General features: G+C 35.0%; 1 protein-coding gene across 1 annotated transcript; it reads left to right on the forward strand.

Moving 5' to 3' along the window:
* Window positions 1–12275: 12275 nt before the first annotated feature.
* LOC125352201 (olfactory receptor 12D3-like) lies at window positions 12276–13214 on the forward strand. Its single transcript, XM_048347330.1, has one exon. It carries the CDS (start codon window positions 12276–12278, stop codon window positions 13212–13214), a length of 939 nt encoding a protein of 312 aa, XP_048203287.1.
* The last annotated feature ends 10864 nt before the right edge of the window (window positions 13215–24078 follow it).

The following is a 24078-nucleotide window of genomic DNA, read 5'->3' on the forward strand; positions in this document are numbered from 1 at the left end:
ACACCAATTCTCTCTTTTAACATGTAGTTTGACTTACCTCAATAACCTTGTTAGATTAAGAACCAGTGAGCTGTTTCTAGTGATATTCAACTTAAAATCCTCAATGTTGGGACAGAGTCTGGGCTGCTTGCATGCTCTACTCAAGGTGTGCATCTTATTGAGGTCTTGCTTTTTCTGTGTCAGAGACATCAATGTTACTCTCTTTAGATGGTGTATCCTTATTGATCCTGATCCATTCATGAATGCTTCCTCTGGAGATGGTGTTTGCTTTTGTGTAATATTTGCCGGATAGACTTATCACTTGGTACCTTATTTTCTAGGTGTTAAAAAAACTGTGAAAGGTGATCTCCCTGGGTTTATTATGATTCTTTATTCTCACTACTTAGATCATGCTTTTGGACTTTCTTTATTATGTTCTTCTTAATAAAACGTTATCACCAGTAAATTAAATCCACATTATTTTGTAAAGAAATATAGTCATTTAATTGGCTTAATTGTTCTATTTTCAAATATGTGTATGAAGTACTTCAGTTATATTCAACTCTAATTCACCTTCCCTTTTCACTGGTTGTCTCACCCAGATAGTTCCTGTTTTATCCTTCATGTTACTCCTTTCTTTTGTTCTAGAAAATCATATTAGAGAATATATGTGTGGTCTTTCTTAGTCTGGTATATTTCACTTAATGTGGTGGTTTTCAGTTCCATTTAGTGGTGCACACACACATATACAAACACACACCCACACAATACACACAGAAGAGGAAGAAAGATGTCTATAAGCATGAGAGATAGCAAATGATAAATCTCATCAGAAGAACTGACAGATAAATTGGGAAAGTTATAACTTGTAAATATATATATATGCACCAAAAGTTAGAGCTACCAGTTTCATCAAACTAACACTACTGATGAATGCTCATGAGTTGCCTTAGTTAACCAGTATCATGGAAGGTTGTTATTGTTCAATTTTAAAGGATAACTAATGGAGGTAGTAATTGATTGGTAAGTTATTTTGTTCCAGAGCTTTCTGGTCTTTGAAGATTCTATTGAGAGGTCTGCTGTTTATAGAGCTGTCTTTGTAAGTACCTTAGCATTTATCTCTTTCAGCTTCTAGGGGCTCTTCTAGTTACCTATCCATTACATTGAGAAAGAGAAGTCAAATTCCATTTTTAAAAACATTAGTCAATAGACTAAAATAGCCTAGTGAAATATTTTACAAACTTATCAGTCCCTCATTTTTTAAATTACTTTTTTCAGGGGGAGGGAGGCAAGGAATAAAATTTTATTAATTGTGCCAGGTAAGACCTCAAAGCTGTAATTTTGTTGCTTCTGTCTCCTGAATTATTGGAATTATATAGATGTACCACCACCTCCTGCTAAAGGATACTTTTATGTGCCAGAAAACTTAAGCTTATATTTGTTACCATTCAGTTTTTCAAAATTTCTGTATGTTATGATGTATTTTGCATTCAGCAACAGTTTGACTTCCTAAAGGCAAAGGCTGTATCTTCTCTTTAGTTCACAGTCCCCTTTACACTTAGATGTTAGTGAACAATACAGTCTTAAGATGACTATTATTTACTTTGAGTTAACAAAATGTTGTCCTAAGTTTACCATCAAATGAAAATAGAAGCTTATAAAATGAGAAAAGTGGAGCTATCAAGACCTTTGAGGGGAGATCCTAAGGCATCTATGCCTGAAACACCATTGTGGACAGTCAAAAGGGATTCAGCATGCTTATTTCTGGTCATAATACAAAAGCAAGTCTTCTGGCTTTTGTTGTTACACTTAAATATACGGTTGTCCTATAAGGCTTTGAGCAAGACAAGATCTCGTATCAAAGAGATAATCAATGTATTGTAGTCTGATTACTGAAATTTCTTATGCAAAAAGATGTATTTATTCCATGGTATGTAAAGAGAGAATTAATCAATTTGGTAAAATGACATAGGTAGTATGTAGAAGAAAAGAGATAAGATGAGATAAAAATCCCCTAATCTACTTTAATCAATCCTTTGTTAAATGTAAGTATAGTTGAGTATGTGCATTTATATGTATGTGTTTATAAATTAAAAGTGCAATTATTGAATTTCACCTGATATTTATTTGGTTTGTAATCTTTTTGTTGTTGTTGTTGTTGTTGGTGGTGGTCTTGGGCTTGAATTCAGCCCTAGTGCACTGTCCCTGAGTTTCTTTTGCTCAAAGCTACAGCTCTACCACTTGAGCCACAGCACTACTTCTGGCTTTTTCTGAGTGGTTTATTAGAGATAAGAGTTTCATGGATTTTCCTATCTGGATTACCTTTGAACCATGATACTCAGATCACAGCCTTCTGAGTATCCAGGAGTACAGAGGTGAGCCACAGCGTTTAGCTGTTTGTAATGTTTTAAGTGCAATGATTAATACCTTGCATTAATAATGGCATGTACAAATACATTTGAAGAACATGTTCTCAGAAGTGGCATTGCTAATGTTCATCGCAGCACAATTTGTCATAGTTAGAATCTGGAACCAACCCAGATGCCCCTCAGTAGACGAATGGATCAGGAAAATGTGGTACATATACACAATGGAATTTTATGCCTCTATCAGAAAGAATGACATTGCTCCATTTGTAAGGAAATGGAAGGACTTGGAAAAAATTATACTAAGTGAAGTGAGCCAGACCCAAAGAAACATGGACTCTATGGTCTCCTTCATAGGGAATAATTAGCACAGGTTTAGGCTGGTCACAGCAGAGGATCACAAGAGCCCAATAGCTATACCCTTATGAACACATAAGATGATGCTGAGTGAAATGAACTCCATGTTATGGAAACGATTGTTATATCACTGTTGTAACTACTGTCAACGTGCTATGTGTAACTGTAGCTTCTATTATTGATGATCCTCTTGTATCACCTTCCTGTGGTTGTACCTACACTATCTCTGTATCTTATCTGAGTATATTAGAAACCATGTATAGTGGTAAACAGTGGTATATAGGGTAAAACAATACAAACAACTACAAAAGCAATACTTGCAAAACTGGTGTAAATGAACTGAACAACTCATGGGGGGGGGAAGGAAAAGGGGGAGGGGGGAATGAGGGACGAGGTAACAAACAGTACAAGAAATGTATCCAATGCCTAAGGTATGAAACTGTAACCTCTCGGTACATCAGTTTGATAATAAAAAATTTAAAAAGAAAAAAAAAGAAGTGGCATTGCTAGTTCAAAGGCTGTGACCATTTCCTTTTGGATATTCATGATAAATTACTCTTCAGAGATCAAATCAATTTATATCAGCAACAGTGCATATCACCTACTCCTTTGACAAACATAACGATTTGTGTCAAAATGGTATTAAATCATATTTAATTTGCTATTTCTTTTTAAAAATATTTCATACTCTGCTAAAAGTTATAGCTTCTGTTTGGAATATTTTATGAGTGTTGAGTCATTTTCCTATGCTTCCTTACAAATCTTTTTTCAGTTGAGGATAACTCCATTGAGAAACTATGATTATTTTCTTTACATATTTTCATGTTCATTGTTTAAATATTAATAGGCTAGTTATTGTGGGTTAATTTAGCAGAAGGTTTATATGGGCAGACAGGAATAAGAATATTCCCATGTCTTGATTCATTTAGTTGTTATGCCTTTCACCTCTTAGAATAACATGATTTTCCTTCATCAGAGCCTGTGCAATGCCTTAACCTTTATTAATATTCCTAAGAAATTCACATTTACCACGAGGCACTCTATCTCTGATGGAGTGTACTGATTATTTTGTTGTGTGTCCAAAGTTTTCTTGCTGCTAATATTTCTACATGTGTGGTTTCTTTCCTCCCCAGGAGCAGGCTGGCTGATATGGTTTTGTCTTGTGACTCTTCAGACCAATTTTGCTGATTTTTATTCTTTCTGTGTGCATATTATTTGATATTTGTAAATTCTGAGAAACATGAGTTCAATAAAGATTTAGATTATAGGTAACTTATTCTCTGCTGTAAGAAGTTTTGATTAACATGTATCAGTTGTGCATGAGAATGGAATTGCTTGTAATATTTCACACCTGCATAGTGAGTACTCTCCATATCCAATATCCCCGTTACCACCCTCAGCCCCCGCTTTCCAATCACTGTTCTGCATTCTATTACTATTTTTCTTTATTAGTGCCCATCCTGGGGCTTGAACTCAGGACCTGCGTTGTTGTCCCTGAGTTTTTGTGCTCAAGGCTATCTATCACTTGATCATTTGAGCAACAGCTTCACTTCCATCTTTTTTTTTTTTTTTTGGTAGTTTGTTAGAGATAAGAGTGACATAGACTTTCCTTTTTAGTCTGTCTTCAGATCCTAATCCTCAGACCTCTGCCTCTTGAGTAGCTAGGATTCCAGATGTGAAACACCAGCACTTGGCTTCAGCTCTGTTTTTGAGAAGAAATAAGGAGATTTTCATCTAAGTTCTTACCATCACCCAACATAGCACACTAGTTGCTTCTACTTACTAATTACTATAAATTTCACAATCACATCTTTGTCAGACCATGGCTAGATGTATCAATTGTAAGATGAGCCCATAGATGAGGCTAGAACATAATAATCCTACTTTTTAACTTTTCCCCCTGAATATGAAGCATTTAACCTACATGAGCTGCCTTTTAACTTTAATCCAGCGTTCTGGTTGTATGTTTTACTTTTAAGTATCAAGCATTATATTGACTGAAATAATCTCATTTACTGTCATCTCATTTAATTATGTTACCAAGATTTAACTGTAGTGTTCCTAATTGAGTTATTTGCCATGGACTGTGCAGATGACAACATGCACCAGTTAAACAGCATATTGCAATATGGTTACTGATTGTTAGAGGTAATCACTTTTTAGTTAACTATATAAAACAGTGGGTTTCAACGTGACATTTTAGAACCAGAATATGATGTATTTTGATCATATCCACTACCCATCACTACTGCTTTTTTCCATGTCTCTTTATTCTAACCCAACCTGAAACAATCTTCCTTCAGATTTCTTTTGCTGAAATATCTAGACTCATATAGGCTAAAAAGCATTGCATTTGTCTTTCAAATTTAAACTTAATTTTCTTTCAACATGAAAATCTCCAGTTCCTTCTATTTCCCTTCAAATGACATAATTTCATTTTATTTCAGCCTGAATAACATTCCACTGTGTACAAATCCCGTGTTTTCTTTATGCACTCATATCCTGATGTGCATTGAGGCTAATACTCATAACCCAGGCATTGTGAATAGTACTGCAATTAATTCAGGTGGGCAGGTAGTTCTATTGTAAATGAATCTTGATTCCTCAGGTATATGTGTGATGATTAATCTTGACTGTCAAGGGGACTGGAGAATAGTGCAGTATACTTCTGTATATGTTGGTGAGGGTATTTTTAGGAAGATTAAATAAATGGAAAGGCCTGCTCCAAATACGAGAGCGACTCTCCTATAGCCCGAGGGACCAGATAGGATAGAAGAAGAGAGTCAGCCAGTGTAAGTATCTTTCTTGCTGTTTTCCTGGTTGTCATCATATGAAGTACTTGGCTCAGCCACAGTGACAGAAATCTCTGAGACAGTGAGCCAAATAAACTCACCTTTCAGTAAGTTTCTATATGAGCTATTTGTTACAAAAGCACAAAATCTGATTAGCATTAACTGCCACATTCAAGATGCAGGGGCTACCATGGTAAAATAAGGCTTTTCTGGGATAAAGACAGAGTATTCTTCAAAATGAACAAGAAGCCATCAAGCAAAATCTCTCAACATATTTAGTAGATTACAAGGTATGGCTACCTCAATTGCCACAAACATCACCTGATAAAGACTAGCACATATTTGTAACTATAAAAGCATCTAGTAAAGAAGAAATGAAATGAAATGAAACTACTTACTGTTATCTACCAAAAAGTTATAGAAATGACAGGCTCCCTGAGAACAGCAAGTAGGGTAAGAATTCCACTGTCACTCTTCTTTCTCACTATACTTTGCTAGTATTGGTCCATAGCACCTGAAAAGACATGGAAACATGTATTAGAGATTGAAAAGTAATTTCTAAAACTTCTTTGTTAGGTGGCTGTGACGCATGCCAGTAACCCTAGCTACTCAGAAGGCTGAGTTCTGAGGATGGTAGTTCAAAGCCAACCAGGGTGAGAAACTCCATGAGACGACCAATTAACACCAAAAAAGCCAGAAAGTAGCTATGACTCAAATGATCGAGTGGTAGCCTTGAGCAAAAGAGCTCGGAAAGATGTCCAGACTCTGATTTCAAGTCCCACGGCTGACAAAAACAAACCATAACCCAACCCCACAAAACTTCATTTACACATGCCTGTGAATTTTTATATAGAAAGACAAAGACAAACAGATCAACAAATCACACAACTAAAGAGAGAACTTGACAAATTTGCCAAATGGATAGTAAAGAAGTTCCAATTTGCTGGGTGCCTGTGGCTCATGCCGGTAATTCTAGCTACTCATGAGGCTGAGATCTGAGGATCACAGTTCAAAGCCAGCCTGGCCAGGAAAGTCTGTGAGACTCTTATCTCCAATGAACTACTGTTTTCTCATTATTGGCATCTGTTGATTACCTTTTACAATTTGAATGGAAATATTGTGTGGTTCTTGGAAAACGATTTCAAATTGTATCCTAATTGTTTATTGTTTACAATATTTTACTATAAGATGGTCAGCTCTGAATGTCTGGTTTTTTAAAGTTCTATAGATAATATTGATGCATTTGTTTCATTCTGTAATTAATCTGGCTAATATCAGTCATCAGTTTCCTGCCTATCTCTTATTGACTGTGGTAATAAAATTACTTCAATATTAAAATACTTTTATGATATTTTTACCATCTGTTCTATTTGCCAGTCAGTTGGTGACATGCAAATTCTTTTCTCAAGTTTTTTGCTATGCTGCTTAGGATCTTGATATATATAATCTGCATGTATGTATCTAGATCTTATTATCTGCATTATCTTCCTGTCATATCTGGTTTTGCCCCTATCATATGTGAAATCTACAAAAAGAAAGATATGGAAGTAAAATCTGACAATAATAAGACCATGCATGGGATATATTATATATAATATATGTACATAAGATACTTTGCTCATACTTATTCCCCATTGTTTACATATATGTATATCCTCCATTGTATGGATATGGACAATAGGGGATAAATATGAGCAAAGGACCTCATGTATATGTGTTACAATGTACTCAAAATGTCATAATGATATCCAGTACTTTGTACTCTTAAAATATGCTAATAAAATAACTCATTTATTAATAATGGAAATTTAGCTGATTATCAGTATTTTTTTCTTAACAACATTATAAATACTGTAACATGGATTGGGAGAAGACCTAACTTAATAAAATTGAAAAGAGAAAGGGCATTTCTGCAAGTATCAGTGGAATTCTGAGGATTACTGGGAATACGTCATAGCCTACATTCTAGTAACCTGGAAAATGTAGAAAAATAGATGAATTTCTAGGTACATGTAGCTTAAAAATTAAACAAAAGGATTTAAATCAGCTAAATGGATCTATAATAAGCAATGAAACTGTAGCAGTGTTCGACAACAGAGGAAAGTCCAGCCCTTGATGGATTCACTGGTAATTTCTCTCAGATCTTTAAACACCAACAGTCTTCACACTAGTCTATAAAATAGAAAGGGAAGAAAAGCTCATTCTATGAAGCAAATATTGCCCTGGTTTCAAAACCAGATAAAGATGAGACAAAAAAATATAGACTGATTTCTTTGGTGACCATAAATCCAAAAATTTTGAGTAAAATACAAACTGATTTCCACTACACATTGAAAAGATCACTGAAGTTCAAGCATATATCAGCGTGGGTTTTTTTTTTTTTTTTGGTCTCACAGGTGTTTCTGTGATGTAGTTGATGGGTGTGGAGCCTATAGATTTTTCTGGATCACTTTCAAGATGGTGCAAAGAAAGGTGTCTGCTTAGATGTGGCCTGAAGTCAGCTAATAAGTGCCTGTTTACTGCTTCTGGAAAGTTCTGGGATACTGATAGAATATAATTTGACCGAATTTACTCCATCTGTATGACTCGTTCTTAACCCGACTCCATTTCCTTTCAATTTCCCTTCTTTTAACAGTTTTTAGTGAGTATCACTATGCAATTTTCATATATTTATTGATGTATATATACAGGTGTGTATAAATGTGTGAATACATGTTTATGTGTATACAGTGTAATTTGACCATATTCTTCCTTATCATTCTCTCTTTCCCTCATTTTTACTCTACCTGCTTTTCTAGAAGTATTCCATTTACAATCACTACATGTCGCATTTTTTAGGTTTAGGTTCCACATATGAGCAAAAATATATTTGACTTTCTGAGATTTACTTACCTTGCTTAACATCATGTTCTACATTTATAGTCATCTTACTGAAAAATGACTTACTTGCTCTGTTGCTGAATAATTGCATATTAAGTCAGTAGTTTTGTTGAGCGCCTAGGCCTATTCCATAGTTTGGTCATTTTAAATAATGCAGCTATAATCAGAGGTGTGAAGGTACATGTGTGTTCATGTTGTTTATATTCCCAAGAGTATTATAGACAAATCATATGGGCAATTTTATTTTTAGTTTCTTGGCTTTCTTGATTTCTGCTTTATTGTGACATGTTTCTCAAGTTAAATCCTATATGTCTTAGTGTATGTGTGTGTGTGTTGTGTTACTGATTATTAAATTTGGTAACTTGCTGATTGGACATTATCCTACCTCTTTAAACCTTTACCCAATTCCCTTTCTTTTTTTTTCTTTATGGGATCCAAGGCGATAGAGACTTATTAATGCACCACCACTACCTCTAGCTAAAGAACACTTCTGTATGCCAGAAAGCTTAAACTAAATTTATTGCCATTCATTAATTTTTTTCTATAAGATCTGATATATTTAGCATCCACAAACCATTTGATTTCCTAAAGGCAAAAAACGGTGTCTGTGTCTTCTCTTTAGTTTATATATTCTTTTTACTTAGATTTTAGTGAACAATGCACTCCCAGGATAACTATTATTTAATTAGAGTTAACAAAATATTCTCATAAAATTACCATAAGATGAGGATAAAAGCATGTGAGGTGATAAAAATGAGCTAACAAGATCTTTGACGGGAGATCCTGTGATACCCACGCCTGGGACCTCACTGTGGAGAGTCACAGGGGATTCAGTGTGTTTATTTCCTCATTCGCATAGGAGCAAAATGCAAGTCTTCGGTTATCTGTTGTTACACTTAGATATAAGAAGGTTGTATTATGAAGCTTTGAATAACACAAAATCTCTCCCTATTAGAATCAATGTGTCGCAGTCTGATTCTCGAAATTACTTAGGCAAAAAGATATATTTATTTCAAGGTATGTAAGGACAGAATTAATCAATTCGGTAAATTGACCCAGGTAGCAGATAGACCAGATTAGACCAGAAATAAAGATTAAGCCAGAAATAAAACTTCCTAATCTACTTGAATCAATCCTTTTTTTTTTTGTTTAATGTAAGTATAGTTGAATATGTGAACTTAAATGTCTTTGTTTATAAGTGGAAAGTTATAAAGTTGCATGTAAATGGTAAAGTTAAAAATTCATAGTATCCAATGGCCTAATATATGAAACTGTAACCTCTCTGTAATTCAATTTGATTATTAAAAAATATATAAATAAATAAAATGATTATATATTAAAAAAAACCTCATAGAGCTACATCACTTACTTTAATATTTGCCTTCCCTTTTTATTTGAGAAAATTATTGAATAGCATTTTATGGTTAGTTAGTGTGTTTGTAATTTTTTTTTTAGCCTGGTCCTGGGGCTTGAACACAGGGCCTGAGCTCTGTCCCTGAGCTTCTTTTGCTCAAGTCTAGTGTTCTACCACTTGAACCACAGCACCACTTCCAGCCTTTTCTGAGTGGTTAATTGGAGATAAGACTCTCATGGACTTTCTTGCCAGGACTGGCTTTGAACCCCAATCCTTAGATCCCAGTCTTCCGAGTAGCTAGGATTACAGGCTTGAGCCACTAGCATCCAGCTGTTTGTAATCTTTTGAGTATAATGCTTCATACCATGGTACATATATTATATTTTGCTATGTACAAATACATTTGAAGAATCAGTTTCCAGAAGTGGCTATGCCAGTTCAAAGCCTGTGAGTATTTCCTTTTGGATAATCATTGCCAAATTACTCCTCAGAAATTAAACAAATGTGTATCAACACTGATGTGTATCACCTGTTTCTTCAGCAAATACATTGATTTGTGTCAAAACAATATTTAACTGCATATGCTTAGATTTTTTTGTATATTTTTATACTTAATTATAGTTTCTGTTTGGGATGTTGTATAATATTGAATAGTTTTCCTATAAATCTTTTTTTTTTTTTTTTTAGGTAAGGGCCACTCCATTGAGAAATTATGATTTTTTTTGTGTGTGTTCAGTTGTGGGGCTTGAATGCTGCATAGGTGTTGTCCCTGAGCTTTTTGGCCAAAGATAGCAATCTACCATTTTGAGCCACAGCTCCACTTCTAGTTTTTGAGTGGTTAATTGGAGATAAGAGTCTCACAGAAGCTTTTCTACCCAGGCTGGTATTGAACCGTGATCCTCAGATTTCAAGCACTTGTGTAGTTAGGATTACAGGAGTGAGCCACTGGTGTATGGCGAAATTATGATTTCTTAAATGATTTTTTTAATGTGTTTCCATGTGTCTTGCTTATGTTTGAATAAGCTGGAGCATTGTGTACTAATTTAAGGTTCATATGGACAGACAGGGAAAAGCTCCTTCCCAGGTGCTTGACAATTTTGTTGCTGTGTCTACCATCTTTTCAAATAACTTGATTTTTCTGTCATCAGAGCCCATGTAATGCCTTGAGCGTTACTAATATTTCTAAGAAATTCACACTTTCCATGAGTGTGAAAAATTTTAGTTTTTTACTTTTCTAGTTAAATCTATCAGTGATGGAGTGGACTGATTATTTTGTTGTCTGTCTGCAGTTCTCTTGCTGCTAATATTTCTCCAGTTTCTTTGGTCTGCATGAGCAGGTTGGATGGTGTGGTGCTATCTTGTGACTCTTCATACCAATTCTGCTGATTTGTATTCCTTCTGCCTACATATTATTTGAAATTTGTGAATTTTAAGAAATATGGATTCAATAAGGATTTAGTATAAGAAACCTATTCTCGTGTATAAAAAATTTTGGTTTAAGTGTATAAATTGTGCATATGATTGTGGTTGAGTGTGATATTTCACACATACACCGTGTATACTGATTAAATCTAATCTCCCTGTCACCACCCTCACCCCCACATTTCAGTAACAGGAAATCATTATTCTGAATTCTGTTTCTTCATTTGTGCCCATCTTGGGCCTTGAATTCAGGTCCTAGGTGCTGTCCCTGAGCTTTTGTGCTCAAGGCTAGCACTCTATCATTGGTACTCTTTTCTTTTTTGGTGGTTAGTTGGAGGCAAGAGCCTTGCACACTTTCTTGCTTAGTGTAGCTTGCTCAGATCTCAGCCTCCTCTGTACCTAGGATTACAGATATGAAACACTGGTGACTGGCTCAGTCTGTTTTTAAGGAGAAATGAGCAGATTTGCATAGAAGCTGTAGCCACATTCTTACATCACCCAAAGATAATGTATGCTTGTTACCGCCATTTAAAAATAACTTCAAATTTTCTAGTTACATCTTTTTTAGACCTTTACTAGGTTTATCAGTTGTAACGGCATAGGTGATGCTAGAATATATTAATGTTATTCTTATCTTTTTTCCTCGAATACCAACATTTAATCTACATTCAACATTCTTATTGTCTTTTTTTAAAGTATTAAGTACTACACTGACTCAGAACTTATCATTCATTATCATCTCATTTAGTTATGTTGCAAAAATGTAACCTTGGTATTCCTAGTAAAGTTATTTACCTAAGACCATCCTTATGATAACACTTTTCAATTAAAATTAAACAGTATATTGGAATATTTTTGCTGACTGGTATAGTTAACCATTATAAGTTATTTGTACAAAATAATGGGTTTCAAGGTGATGTTTTAATACTTGAATATTTTGTTTTTAATCATATCTACCTTCCACCTATTTGTTCTAACATTACCAAAAATGCATAATTTCACATGGTACATTGACACTAACAACAACAATGATAAACCACTTATTTCCATATGTGAGGTATTCGTCACAAATATGCAAAGTCTGATTAGTATTAATTGTCTCTCTTATCTTTTCTCTTCCAAGCAATGGAGAACAACACTATAGTGAAGGAATTCCTTTTGCTGGAATTGACCTATGTTCAACAGCTACAGCCTGTAATCTTTATGGTTTTCCACACTTTATATGTGATAAACCTGCTTGGAAATGGGGCCATATTGGTGGTTGTCATTTCAGAGCCAAGATTGCACTCCCCCATGTACTTTTTCTTGGGAAATCTTTCTTGTCTAGATATTGGCTGTGCCTCAGTGACACTGCCCAAGCTAATGTCCAATGCCATGTATAGTGACAGGACTATATCCTTCTTAGGCTGCATTACTCAGCTTCACTTTTTCCACTTTCTGGGTTGTACCGAGGCATTTTTGCTAACCCTCATGGCATTTGATCGCTTCATAGCCATCTGCAAACCACTTCGCTACCCTCTCATCATGAACCCCCAGGTATGTGTTCTTATGGCAGCTTTGGCCTGGATCAGCAGCTTCTTCTATGGTTTGATGCATTCTGTGATGACTGCACACTTGAACTTCTGTCACTCTCAGAGGGTCAATTACTACTTCTGTGATGTCAAGCCTCTGTTGGAATTGGCTTGTGGTGACACAAGGATCAATCAGTGGCTTGTTTCTGTTGTCACTTGCAGCTTAGCCATGGCGGCCTGTTTCCTCACTCTCCTTTCCTACTTCTATATTATTGGCTTTCTTCTGTTGAAGAACCGGTCCTGTAATGCTCTCCGGAAAGCGATGTCCACGTGTGCCTCCCATTTTATGGTAGTGTCTCTTTTTTATGGCACTGTTGGGCTCAACTATATACCTCCTACTGCTGCTGAATCTGTAATACCGGAAAAGTTTGCGGGTCTCATTCACACAACTGTCATTCCAGTACTGAATCCCCTGATCTATACCCTTAGAAATAAGGAAGTGATGCTGGCTCTCAAAAGAGTCTTCCAGAGGAAGATGAAGCTATTTAACTGAAGTTTTTGCTTAAAGGAAAATAATTTGCAACATTCAAATGAAAATTGCATATTCTTTTATGACTTTTCCTCATCAACATTGAATCAATGTTTTACACATTTCATTGGTTCGTTAGATATCTGTAACTACTACTTCTGAGTGACATTACTACTCATGTATTCATTCATTCCTTTGAAATATATTTTGAGAAAGCCATGTTTATGATGCAGGAAGTACAGAGGTAAAAAGGATTTATGAGGTTGTCCATGGAGACCCGATTGTTAATTTTCACACGAGGGGGCAAACAATCAATAAGTGAATGATAAAATAGTTGTGTCTGTCTGAAGGTAGTACATATTATGAAAAGCAAGAAGAAACAGTATGTGGAGGTGCTAGTGTTTTATATTTTTGTTCAGTTGGCTTTTTCTCATTGATTCTTTTAGAGATTTTGAGTCATGAATGTTATAAAAATGTTGTTTATCTACAATCTCTCCTTTTCCTTATGTCCTCATGTAGTTTAAGAGTTTGTGCAGTGCTCTTGCAACAACATACCTCAGACTTTATTACTGATTCATGAAGAAACAGCAAAGTGGTGCATGTGAGCAGGCATCTCTCTTGAAGAGAGGAAAGCTAAGTTTAGTTTCTATACTCTTTTTTATTTTATATATATTTTTGTTATCAAACTGAATTACAGAGAGGTTACAGTTTCATACATTAGGCATTGGATACATTTCTTGTACTGTTTGTTACTCCCTCATTCTCCCCTCCCCCTCCCTCTTTCCTATACTCTTTAAACTTAGGCCTGGAATATTACCATATCTAGTATGTTTCCAAGATGATTGTGCATGGAGGACACTTATAAAAATAGCAATTTAATTTAATGAGTCTTTTATTAAGACTACCAATATAAGAAAGTGAGCAGGGCATGGAAGATGGAAGACATTAAACAAGAGTGTCACATCCATGGACAATTCTGGAACACGTTGCATTATACACAGAACTGGTCTCACTTTGAGTTATTGGGATTAACTTTTGGTAGTCATTCAGACATCAGTTCTGGCTATCCTGAGAAAAGAACAGCTCATTTCCTTGTTCTTTTGGAAAATGATCATCAAGTAGTTGTGCAAAGGGATTCTCAATTTATGTGTACAAAGAATGCATCTTGTGTCACCCTTTGTCATTGCTGACCCATCCTATCTATCCCACCCTCATTCATGTCTTCAGCTTTCTATTTTCATATATGTACATTGATTATTGTGACTGTGTTTGTCTCCTTCCCCATTCCTCTCATTATGTCTACTCATTTTCCAATAGCGCCTTTCCCTATACAGGAAGAGTATATGATCACTATTAGAAAATCTAGTCCACACTACAGAGCCACATACTTGTAATCCCAGTGCTTGAGGTGAAGTTAAGAGGATCATGAAGTTAAGACCACAATGGAATGAATAGTGAGTTCTAAGTTTTCCTGGGTTAAAGGCTGAGACTATGTTTAAAAATGAACAAGGAGCCAGGTGCTGGTGGCTCATGTTTGTAATCTTAGCTACACAGGAGGCTGAAATCTGAGGATTTATAGGTATCATGGAAGGTCTTTATCTTTCAATTTTAAAGGATTACTACTGAATATAGTAATTGATTATTAAGCTATACAGTTTATTATGAGTTGTTTTGTTCCAGGTCTTTCTTTGCCTTTAAAGCTTCTGTTGAAAGGTCTGTTATTCATAGTGTTGTTTTTTAAAAGCACCTTGGTGCTTATCTCTTTCAGCTTCTTAGGGTTATTACCTATTCATTACAATGAGGCAGAAAAGTCAAATTCCATTTCTTACAAATCTTTCTTCTGTGTATAAATAGACTGAAATTGACTAATGAAATATTTTACATAATTATTCATCCCTCATGTTTTGAACTCTTTTATAAAACCAATAAACCATGCTTCTAATTTTCAGTATATACTTGTATAATTGCTTATTAATAATGTAGATTTAGAATCTGACTTGTGACTATGAATAATTTCTCAACAATGATTGGGAATGTGAACAAACAAAAGTTACCAATGTGGAAGCTAATCATTTTTGTGTTTTTTAAATTATAGTAAAAGTGCCTCTCTCCAATGGCTGCTGTGAAAATCAAATAGATATTAATCATAGTATTTTGCACATGTATAACACTCATATATTCTACTCTCACTAAATCAATCCTCTCATTTCTTTCTCATTCCACATCCCCTTTACCCATCTAGTATTTGGTCTAGTATTTTCTAATTGCATATTAGAAGCATGTTTTATTGGTCTCATGAAATAATTCAAAATGTGAAGAATTTAATAAGTCTGTAAAATATGTCATTAGACTATTCTATTTAAACCTAGAACACAGAATTAAAAAAATGGAATTTGACTTCTTTGTCTCCATGTAATTAACAGGTAACTAAAATAACCCTTCTAAGACTAGAGGCTATAGCAGTTGTTAATTTCCCTTGATCATATGCTCGTTGAAATCTGTGCCTGGTCAGTCTACTCATTTGACACAAAGCAGCCAGTAGCTGATTAAAGCCATCATTTGACATTTTCACACAATTAAAAAGTTTCCTGGAAATTGGCCCCTATCAAGGAAGTTCTTGTTATAACCGAGGGCCACTTGAGGGCTCATTAAAAAGTATATAGGCAATTATATCATTAAACTATTAAGAATGTCTTAACAAGGTCTTCCAAGTACCTAATTGTTTAGGTGCCTCAAAAGTCTGTTCTCTGAGGAGCAAAATGATCCATCAGGACATATATAATAATTACTTTCAAAGTGGTTTCCAGAGGTGCCAGCTGTGTTAGACACACACTGTTGCCCTGCATCAATTTTACCACATGGCTTTAACTAACACTCTTGAAACAAGTCTTTTAGGAAAAGGCATTTAACAAGCAACCTTGAGGCAAACCTTCTCAAAGTTTAGGCTTACTACCGGAAAAAGGAAATAGACAACCACACATACAGTATCACTCAGTTATCAATAGAATCACTACTGCTGAAAAATTATGACAATTTAGGAAATCTCAAGGATGATTACTTATTCTCTAAAAAAAGCCTGTAATGAATAGTAATTATATTAGTAACAGCTATTATATGCATATATTCTTTATACTTTATATAATACATGTCAGAATAACAAATACGTATAATAGATAAATAAATTATATGTATGTACATTAATTTTCACACATGTTCAATCATTTATGTATTTATCTTATTTAGTTTGTTATTCTGCTGTATTGAATTGTTATTGTAGTCTGACATATTGAAAGTTCAGGTCAAACTAAAAATTGAATAATTTGTGTAATACAACTTTAAAAATGTTCTTCAGATTATAACATTAAAGGTTTTTCCACTTGTTATTTAAATGGAAGCATTTAAACTAATCTTGTTCAGTTCTATAATATAGCCTTTTTATCTGAATTCATTGTTATTTGTAAGTTATGGGGTATAGATTTTTTACCATATGAACACAATTTAATAGGATACACAGTTTTAAGCCTGATATTTCTGGGAAGACCATCTATAAATTCTTTTCATCTAGCTTTGAAACTTACATACATATTACATATTATGAATATATATATACATATATATATCAGTAATAAAAATTACATATTTGTGATATTTTATTGGGCTAGTCCAGTCTATGGAAAATGAGTTATCATGTTTTTTTTTTTTTTTTTTTTGGCCAGTCCTGGGGCTTGAACTCAGGGTCTGAGCACTGTCCCTGGCTTCTTTTTGCTCAAAGCTAGCACTCTGCCTCTTGAGCCACAGCGCCACCTCTGGCCGTTTTCTATATATGTGGTGCTGAGGACTCTAACGCAGGACTTCATGTATATGAGGCAAGCACTCTTGCCACTAGGCCATATTCCCAGCCCGAGTTATCATGTTTAATAGCATACCATACAAAAAGCAAGACTCGTGTTTAGATAAGATGAACTTTAAATATGAATAGGACACTGATACTAGCTCTTTAAGGAATCATCTTCCTCCTCTACAAACAGCTACATATCCAAATTAAGTTGTCCTGCTATAAAATTATTCTATGAATACATTTGGAAAAGTCAAGTTAACCACTATGATTATCTTTTGTGGCTATTTATGTTTGTATCAAGAAATTATGCACAGGGATTGGAAGCATCCTCTGTTTGACTCCATGATAAAGAGTCAGTGTAACAAGGGATATTCTGAAGGGTAGAAGAGATCAAGAACACTGGGAGCCATAAACCATGTGATAGGGAAGCTGAAAAGCTCAGAGAAATAAAAATACAACTTAGAAAACTAAAAAACAGTGTGTAGCAGCTCCAACTCGGGCTCTCTTTGGTCAAAGAGAAGCCAAAGACACAGTCACAAGGGTAAGAGTGAAGGCCCTGGTCATATATTGGTAATTATAGATTCAAAGTAAGACCCCCACTTCCTGCAAGTCTTAATCCTACTGCTGGGATTTGATGTTATAGTGACTGCTTCTGTGTGGCCTTCTAGTTTCAGAATTCTAGCCTTTTGTCACATAGATGGTCTTGAGCTATAGTGAGGTGTCATCTTGTGATAGATCCAGTTGATTGAAAACAAGGAGTAATCATGGCTCAGGGAGTCCTTGAAAACTTCACCCCAGAATCAGGGTGAGATAACCCTGAGAGGTGGTTGTATAGAGGGGAGAGGGTTTGGTATGGACCCAGAGGATTTTTTAGTAACAGGGAGCTTTGTCAATGAAAGGACTGTTTGGGGGATCTTCCTTTGCTGCTGAGGAATGAGTGCCAGTGCTTGAGGATTACAAGAGAAACAAAGCATCAAGCCTGTGTCTGGGAGACAGCCTCCTAGAGCTATCTCCTATGGGCATCTATGTTTGCAGATTTGTGAAAAATAGTGATTTTCCCAACCTTACCCATAAGAGGATCTCCTGGGTGGGTTCTGAAAGCACTGAGATGAGCTGCTTATAGCTGCTCCTAGCTGCATACGTTTTCTGTCAGATGGCACGTAGAGAGGATCTCATAGCACTCTGCCGCTTGAGCCACAGCGCCCCCTCTGGCCATTTTCTGTATATGTGGTGCTGGGGAATTGAACCCAGGGCCTCATGTATAGGAGGCAAGCACTCTTGCCACTAGGCCATATCCCCAGCCCCTTCTTTTCTTTCTTTCTTTTCTTTTTTGGTACTGGGGATCGAACCCAGGACATTGCACTTGCTGGGCAAGCGCTTTGCCACTGAGCTACATCCCAGCCCTCCTTCGGCTTCCTTCTTGCCACAAGGTGGCGATCGGCTGGTTGTGGTCTTAAACTGCAGCATCTGGCAGCCAGAGTTCGAGTCTCCCTCACTTAGCTGATGACAAAGAAACCAGTGCTCTGTTTTCTACCTCCACTTTCCCATGCATTCAGGGTACAACTTTAGGCTTGGACAATTGCTGAACCTTAGGGAACAAAGGGAGCCTGGGCAAGGGGTGTTAAATGGAAAATTGACCAGTCCATAAGTTGCAAAGCCTTTACACTGACTCTTGGTTCATAGAGAAGGGAGCCTTCTAAACTGAAAGCATGCCAGAACCAGATAGCTAGCCCTTAACCAGTTTTACTCTCATCCAGTATATTTCAGCCAGCTGTATACTTGGGAGGAAAAGAGACTCCAGGTGGTTTTCCTCTATCTGAGTGGTGCTGGAGTACCACACCTAATGGTGCTCTGAGTCCAATGTTTGTCTGCTGAAATATATCTTCAGCTCAGTGATGTGTAATTATGCCTCTACCAAACCATGACAGCCCTCCCTGAATGCTCCAAATACTTTAACAGAAAGATTACAGTTATTAAAACATTCACCTATCAGCTTGGCCAAATACCAAGAAACACAAGAAATAGGAAAAAAATACAAGGCAATATATGTCCCTCTAAAAGTCAATGAGTCCACAATAATGGACTCTAAAGAGAGCAAGTTAGATGCAATCTACCCCATGAAAGAATTCAAAGAATTCTTACTAGAAAGATAAATTATAAATGAAATTTGCAAGATATCTCCAACATCATTAAAATCTTAAAAATTTTTTTTTTATTATCAAACTGATGTACAGATAGGTTACAGTTTCATACATTAGGCATTGGATACATTTCTTATACTGTTTGTTACATTGCCCCTCATTCGCCCCCTCCCACTTTCCCTTTCCCCCCCATGAGTTGTTCAGTTCATTTACACCAAACAGTTTTGCAGGTATTACTTTTGTAGTTGTTTGTCTTTTTTTTACCCTGTGTCTCTCGATTTTGGTATTCCCTTTCAATTTCCTAGTTCTAATACCAGTATTAAAATCTTAAGAAAGAGATTGTCATTCAAGTGTAGGAGTATTTAGAAGGCAGCATTCCAATCTCTTAGCCCTTTTCTAGTCTCAATAGTGCATCAGCAAATATGGTTGTTTAGATATTGTTATTGTATTCTAACTTTTGGATAAATGTCCAATGAAATATTGACCACATGTAAGCAAAACTATACAAAACATGAAGCTTAAGGAATTTATTATACACATGTACAAATATGTGTATGGATTCTGATGTTCATATAATAGTGTTTAAAGTGCAATGATGGAAATCTAAAATTTTCAATTAAGGTGAAGATTAACCATAGCATAGAATCAAAAGGATTTTGCAGATTGATTTAGAAATACTTATAAGACTATATTTTACAACCAAATGATTATTATGGGCATGATATTACAAATAAATATAAGCACATACATAAACATGAATATGTAACTACTAAAAAGTAAGTATATTTATAAATAGTTATTACATCTTTTCTTTGAATCTATCTTGGGAATTTTTTACAAGTGATATGTACCTGTTTAAAGAAGATATATTCTTTGAAATATGTGCAATTAATCAGGTGTGGCTATTCACAAAGTATCAGGATTATAATATGAAGTGGGAAAATAGTAAAGCTTTTTGTAATTTGGAAGAGAAGAAATGGATAACTTTTACAAACAAGTGTAAAAACGGATTCATGTGTTTATGCATTGATATCGACAGAACCTCTAAGTAAAAAATTTAGATATGCACTTCCATATTATTATTCAGTGATTGCTCCTTCACATTAACATTAGAAAAATATACTTTGATTTACTATGAAATTGAAGAAGCCAGTCCAGTTTTATCCTCTCCTCTTATATGTTTTCTGAAGTATGTCACAATATTACCCCCTAATTATCACTTTTATAGCCACAGTATTTGAGTTCAGACATTCAGAGATATGAGTCCTTCATGCATGAATGATTAACTGTAAAAAAGTCTTGCCTTTTTGTATCCATAGAGGGGATGATCTAGTAAAATTTTAGTCATGTAAAAGAAAATGCTTTATGACAATTTTATTAGTAAATCATAGTCATATAGTCTTAGTTAAGTAGATGATTATACATATACATTAATTAACAGCTGGGAAGGTATTTTTTACTGGGAGATAAGTAGATAAACTGTAAGCCAGAGAAATTGCTATTTGTGACAACAACTTAACCTCCTTTTTATTTGAGAAAACTTAAATGAGTTAATTTCCTCTAAATTCAATGTCACCATTGGCAGAAAGGGACATTATGCAGTAGCTAGAATAGTTGCTTGCTAGGGTTGGGTATTATAATATTTACTTTTTGTGGCTATCACAATATTTTGGATATTATAATATTTAATAAGAAGGGAAATGTTATGGATAACTAATAGGGATGGGAACGTTGGGAGCCCTCTAGAATCAAACATGCACTGGGAGTATACTACTGCATGAATAAATAAAATTGGTTTGTGTGATGGCATTCTGGGATGTAACTATAGTCTAAATCAACTTTGAATGGTCATTCAATGAGATAATTTCCTTTTCTACTTTATTTCAGAGAAATTCCTAAAAGATGCTTTAAAATACCACTTAACAGTTTAGTTAGAGGAGGAAAATAAAACCTACTATCACTAGACATAAGACATTTAATATCTTCAGAAGCCTGAGAACAGAATACCAAAGTTTAAATGGAATCATAGGAAGAAATAAGACTCACTCAATTGGGGATGAATCGTATGCCTCTTATAGAGATTAAAAGTTACTTTTTAATTTTTAAATTTTTATTGTAAAAGGGGTGTACAGAGGGATTATGGTTACATAAGTCAGGAAATGAGTACATGCTTTTTGAACAGTGTCATCCGTCCCTCATTTTCTTGCAGGCTTTTCCTTCTTTTCTCCGTTCTCCCACAAGTTGTATAGTTCATTTCCAACATAGTGTCTAGTGAGTATCAGTGCTGAATTAGTTCACTGTTCCACTGTTTCTTGTGCTTCCCCTACTCCTTGTATGTAAGATTCCCCTACCCCTTGTATATAAGATTAGCTTATATACAAGACAAAAGGTACAGAAATAACCAAGAACAACAAAAGGGGGAAAAACAGGAAAAAGAAAAAGAACCACAAACAGTGCAATAAAAACCTTTTATTTCCATTTCTTGGAATACCTTGACCACAAACAAAGCCACACTAAAGCCACCAGCACAACCGTGGTCATTGCATCATTGTTTACCCATTGCTAAGATATGCAATCAACCCAGATGCCCCATAGTAGACAAATGGATCAAGAAAATTTTGTATATATAAATGGTGGAGTTCTAGGCTACCATTAGAAAGAACGGCATTGCCCTATTCGTAAGGAAATGGAAAGACTTGGAAAAAAATTATGTTAAGTGAAATAAGCCAGACCCAAAGAAACAGGTTTATGATTTCCCTAATTTGTAACAATTAGAATGTGCCAGTAAAGATTACTTTTGAAGAACTCATTCTCAGAGGAAATTCTTTTAACTCTGCCTTCCTCAGAACTGGCTCCTTGACTTTATTTCTAAGCCATCAGTGATGGATTGAGTGTTAGAGAAATCATATACAGAACATGGAGAACATAGGATGGAAACTTTCGCTAAATTAACATTTTCAATCATCAATTGGCATTTAATTAAGTCCCTGAAATGAATGATCAATGCTAAATATAAAAACTGTATGGCATGAATATAATGCACTGTGTTCAACTCAACATACATTCAGCATGAAAAACTTCCAAACTTGAAATGGGAATGTAATTATTGAAATTAATTGAATGTCTTCAAGAATTTGTTTGACAAAACAAACTATTTTGTTTCAGAAAACACATTCCCCAAGTTAATTTAAACATTTTATTTATTCAAAAAATAAGGGCTTGTAGAAGTAGTAAATAAGAGAAATATTAAAAAAACACATCTTTAAAAATATTTAATATACAAATGTAATTTATAAACTACATTATTGAGATGGTAGAAGATATGGTTATTTGTCAATTATAGTTAAGTATTGGTAACTTAGACTGGCAAAGCCATGCTATCACAAGTGTTAAAAATTCATCCTTCCTTGGCATGGAAATAAATGGCTTACTAATATTGGAAACAGTGTATACTGGTATTAGAACTAGGAAATTGAAAGGGAATACCAAAATTGAGAGACACAGGGTAAAAAAAGACAAACAACTACAAAAGCAATACTTGCAAAACTGTTTGGTGTAACTGAACTGAACACCTCATGGGGGAAAGGGAAAGGGGGAAGAGGGAGGGGAGTATGAGGGACAAGGTAACAAACAGTACAAGAAATGTATCCAACGCCTAACGTATGAAACTGTAACCTCTCTGTACATCAGTTTGATAATAAAATTTTGAAAAAAAAATAAATGGCTTACTAAGGGGTAGCGAGGTGACTGACACATGAAGGGAGGAAGGGAGAGGAATGTAGTCATAGTATTCAATGTAGGTCATATGATACTAAGAAAATTGAGGGAAGGGGGAAGGCCTGCAGGGAGTGGAAAGAATGATGAAAGGGGTGACAATGATCAAGATGTACATATAAACTGATTTGCTGAGTAGTAACTTCTTTGTACAAATGCTTAAAGATAATAAAAATATGATTTAAAAAATCTAGGAAAAGTAAAATACAAAAAATATGAAAAATTCCATACAATACAGCAGTAAAAATTTCTTCTTACACATACCTTAAAAGAATGATGCCAATTTTAAGTCCATTATGTTTTCTGTTCTTTCACAGGAATATTATCCTATGTGTTGACAACTCTTTTGTAATTAAAATTTAACAACAATTTTTCAGAGACCAGTGATAGAGAGTTTAGAAGTTTAAGAAATGCAATGTACATTTTCTTTACACCCATTTATTCTTTTTTTTAGTTTTATTATAAACATTTTATTTTTTTTACATTTATTCATTTTTTATTGTTAAAGTGATGTACACAGGGGTTACAGTTTCATATGTAGGGCAGTGTGTACATTTCTTATCCAATTTGTTACCTCCTCCCTTATTCCCCCTCTGCCTTCCACCTCCCCTTTTCCCTCCCCCCCATGAGTTGTGCAGTTGGCTTACACCATATAGTTTTGTAAGTATTGCTGTTGAATTGGTTTATCTTTTTTTTTCCTGTCTCTCGATTTTGATATTCCCTTTCCCTTCCCTAGTTCCAATACACATGTATACAATATCCAGGGTGCCAAAATCAGTTACAGTGATATCAGGGGTAAACCATGGGAAAAAAAGACGAAAGGAAAAGAACATAATTTCTCATGTTATGTTGATAATAACAACAACAATGATAAACCACTTGTTTCCATAACTTGGAGTTCTTTTCACTTAGTATCATCTTATTACACCATTTATTCTTGCAGCTATAGAGCTTTTACTTAAGGGAGGTCTAGTGGATTATCCTGTAAGCTTACATAAGTCATGAAATAGTACTTCACACACAGCAATTCATTCTTTAGTACCCTATCATGTGAGACTCTGAGATCTCAAGTGAGAAATAGTATAAACAGTTTGATTAATAAAAATTGCCATAATAGTAGTTATGAATGTTTTTA

The sequence above is a fragment of the Perognathus longimembris genome, chromosome 6, assembly GCF_023159225.1.
Source record: "Perognathus longimembris pacificus isolate PPM17 chromosome 6, ASM2315922v1, whole genome shotgun sequence".
In the NCBI taxonomy this organism is placed as follows: domain Eukaryota; kingdom Metazoa; phylum Chordata; class Mammalia; order Rodentia; family Heteromyidae; genus Perognathus; species Perognathus longimembris.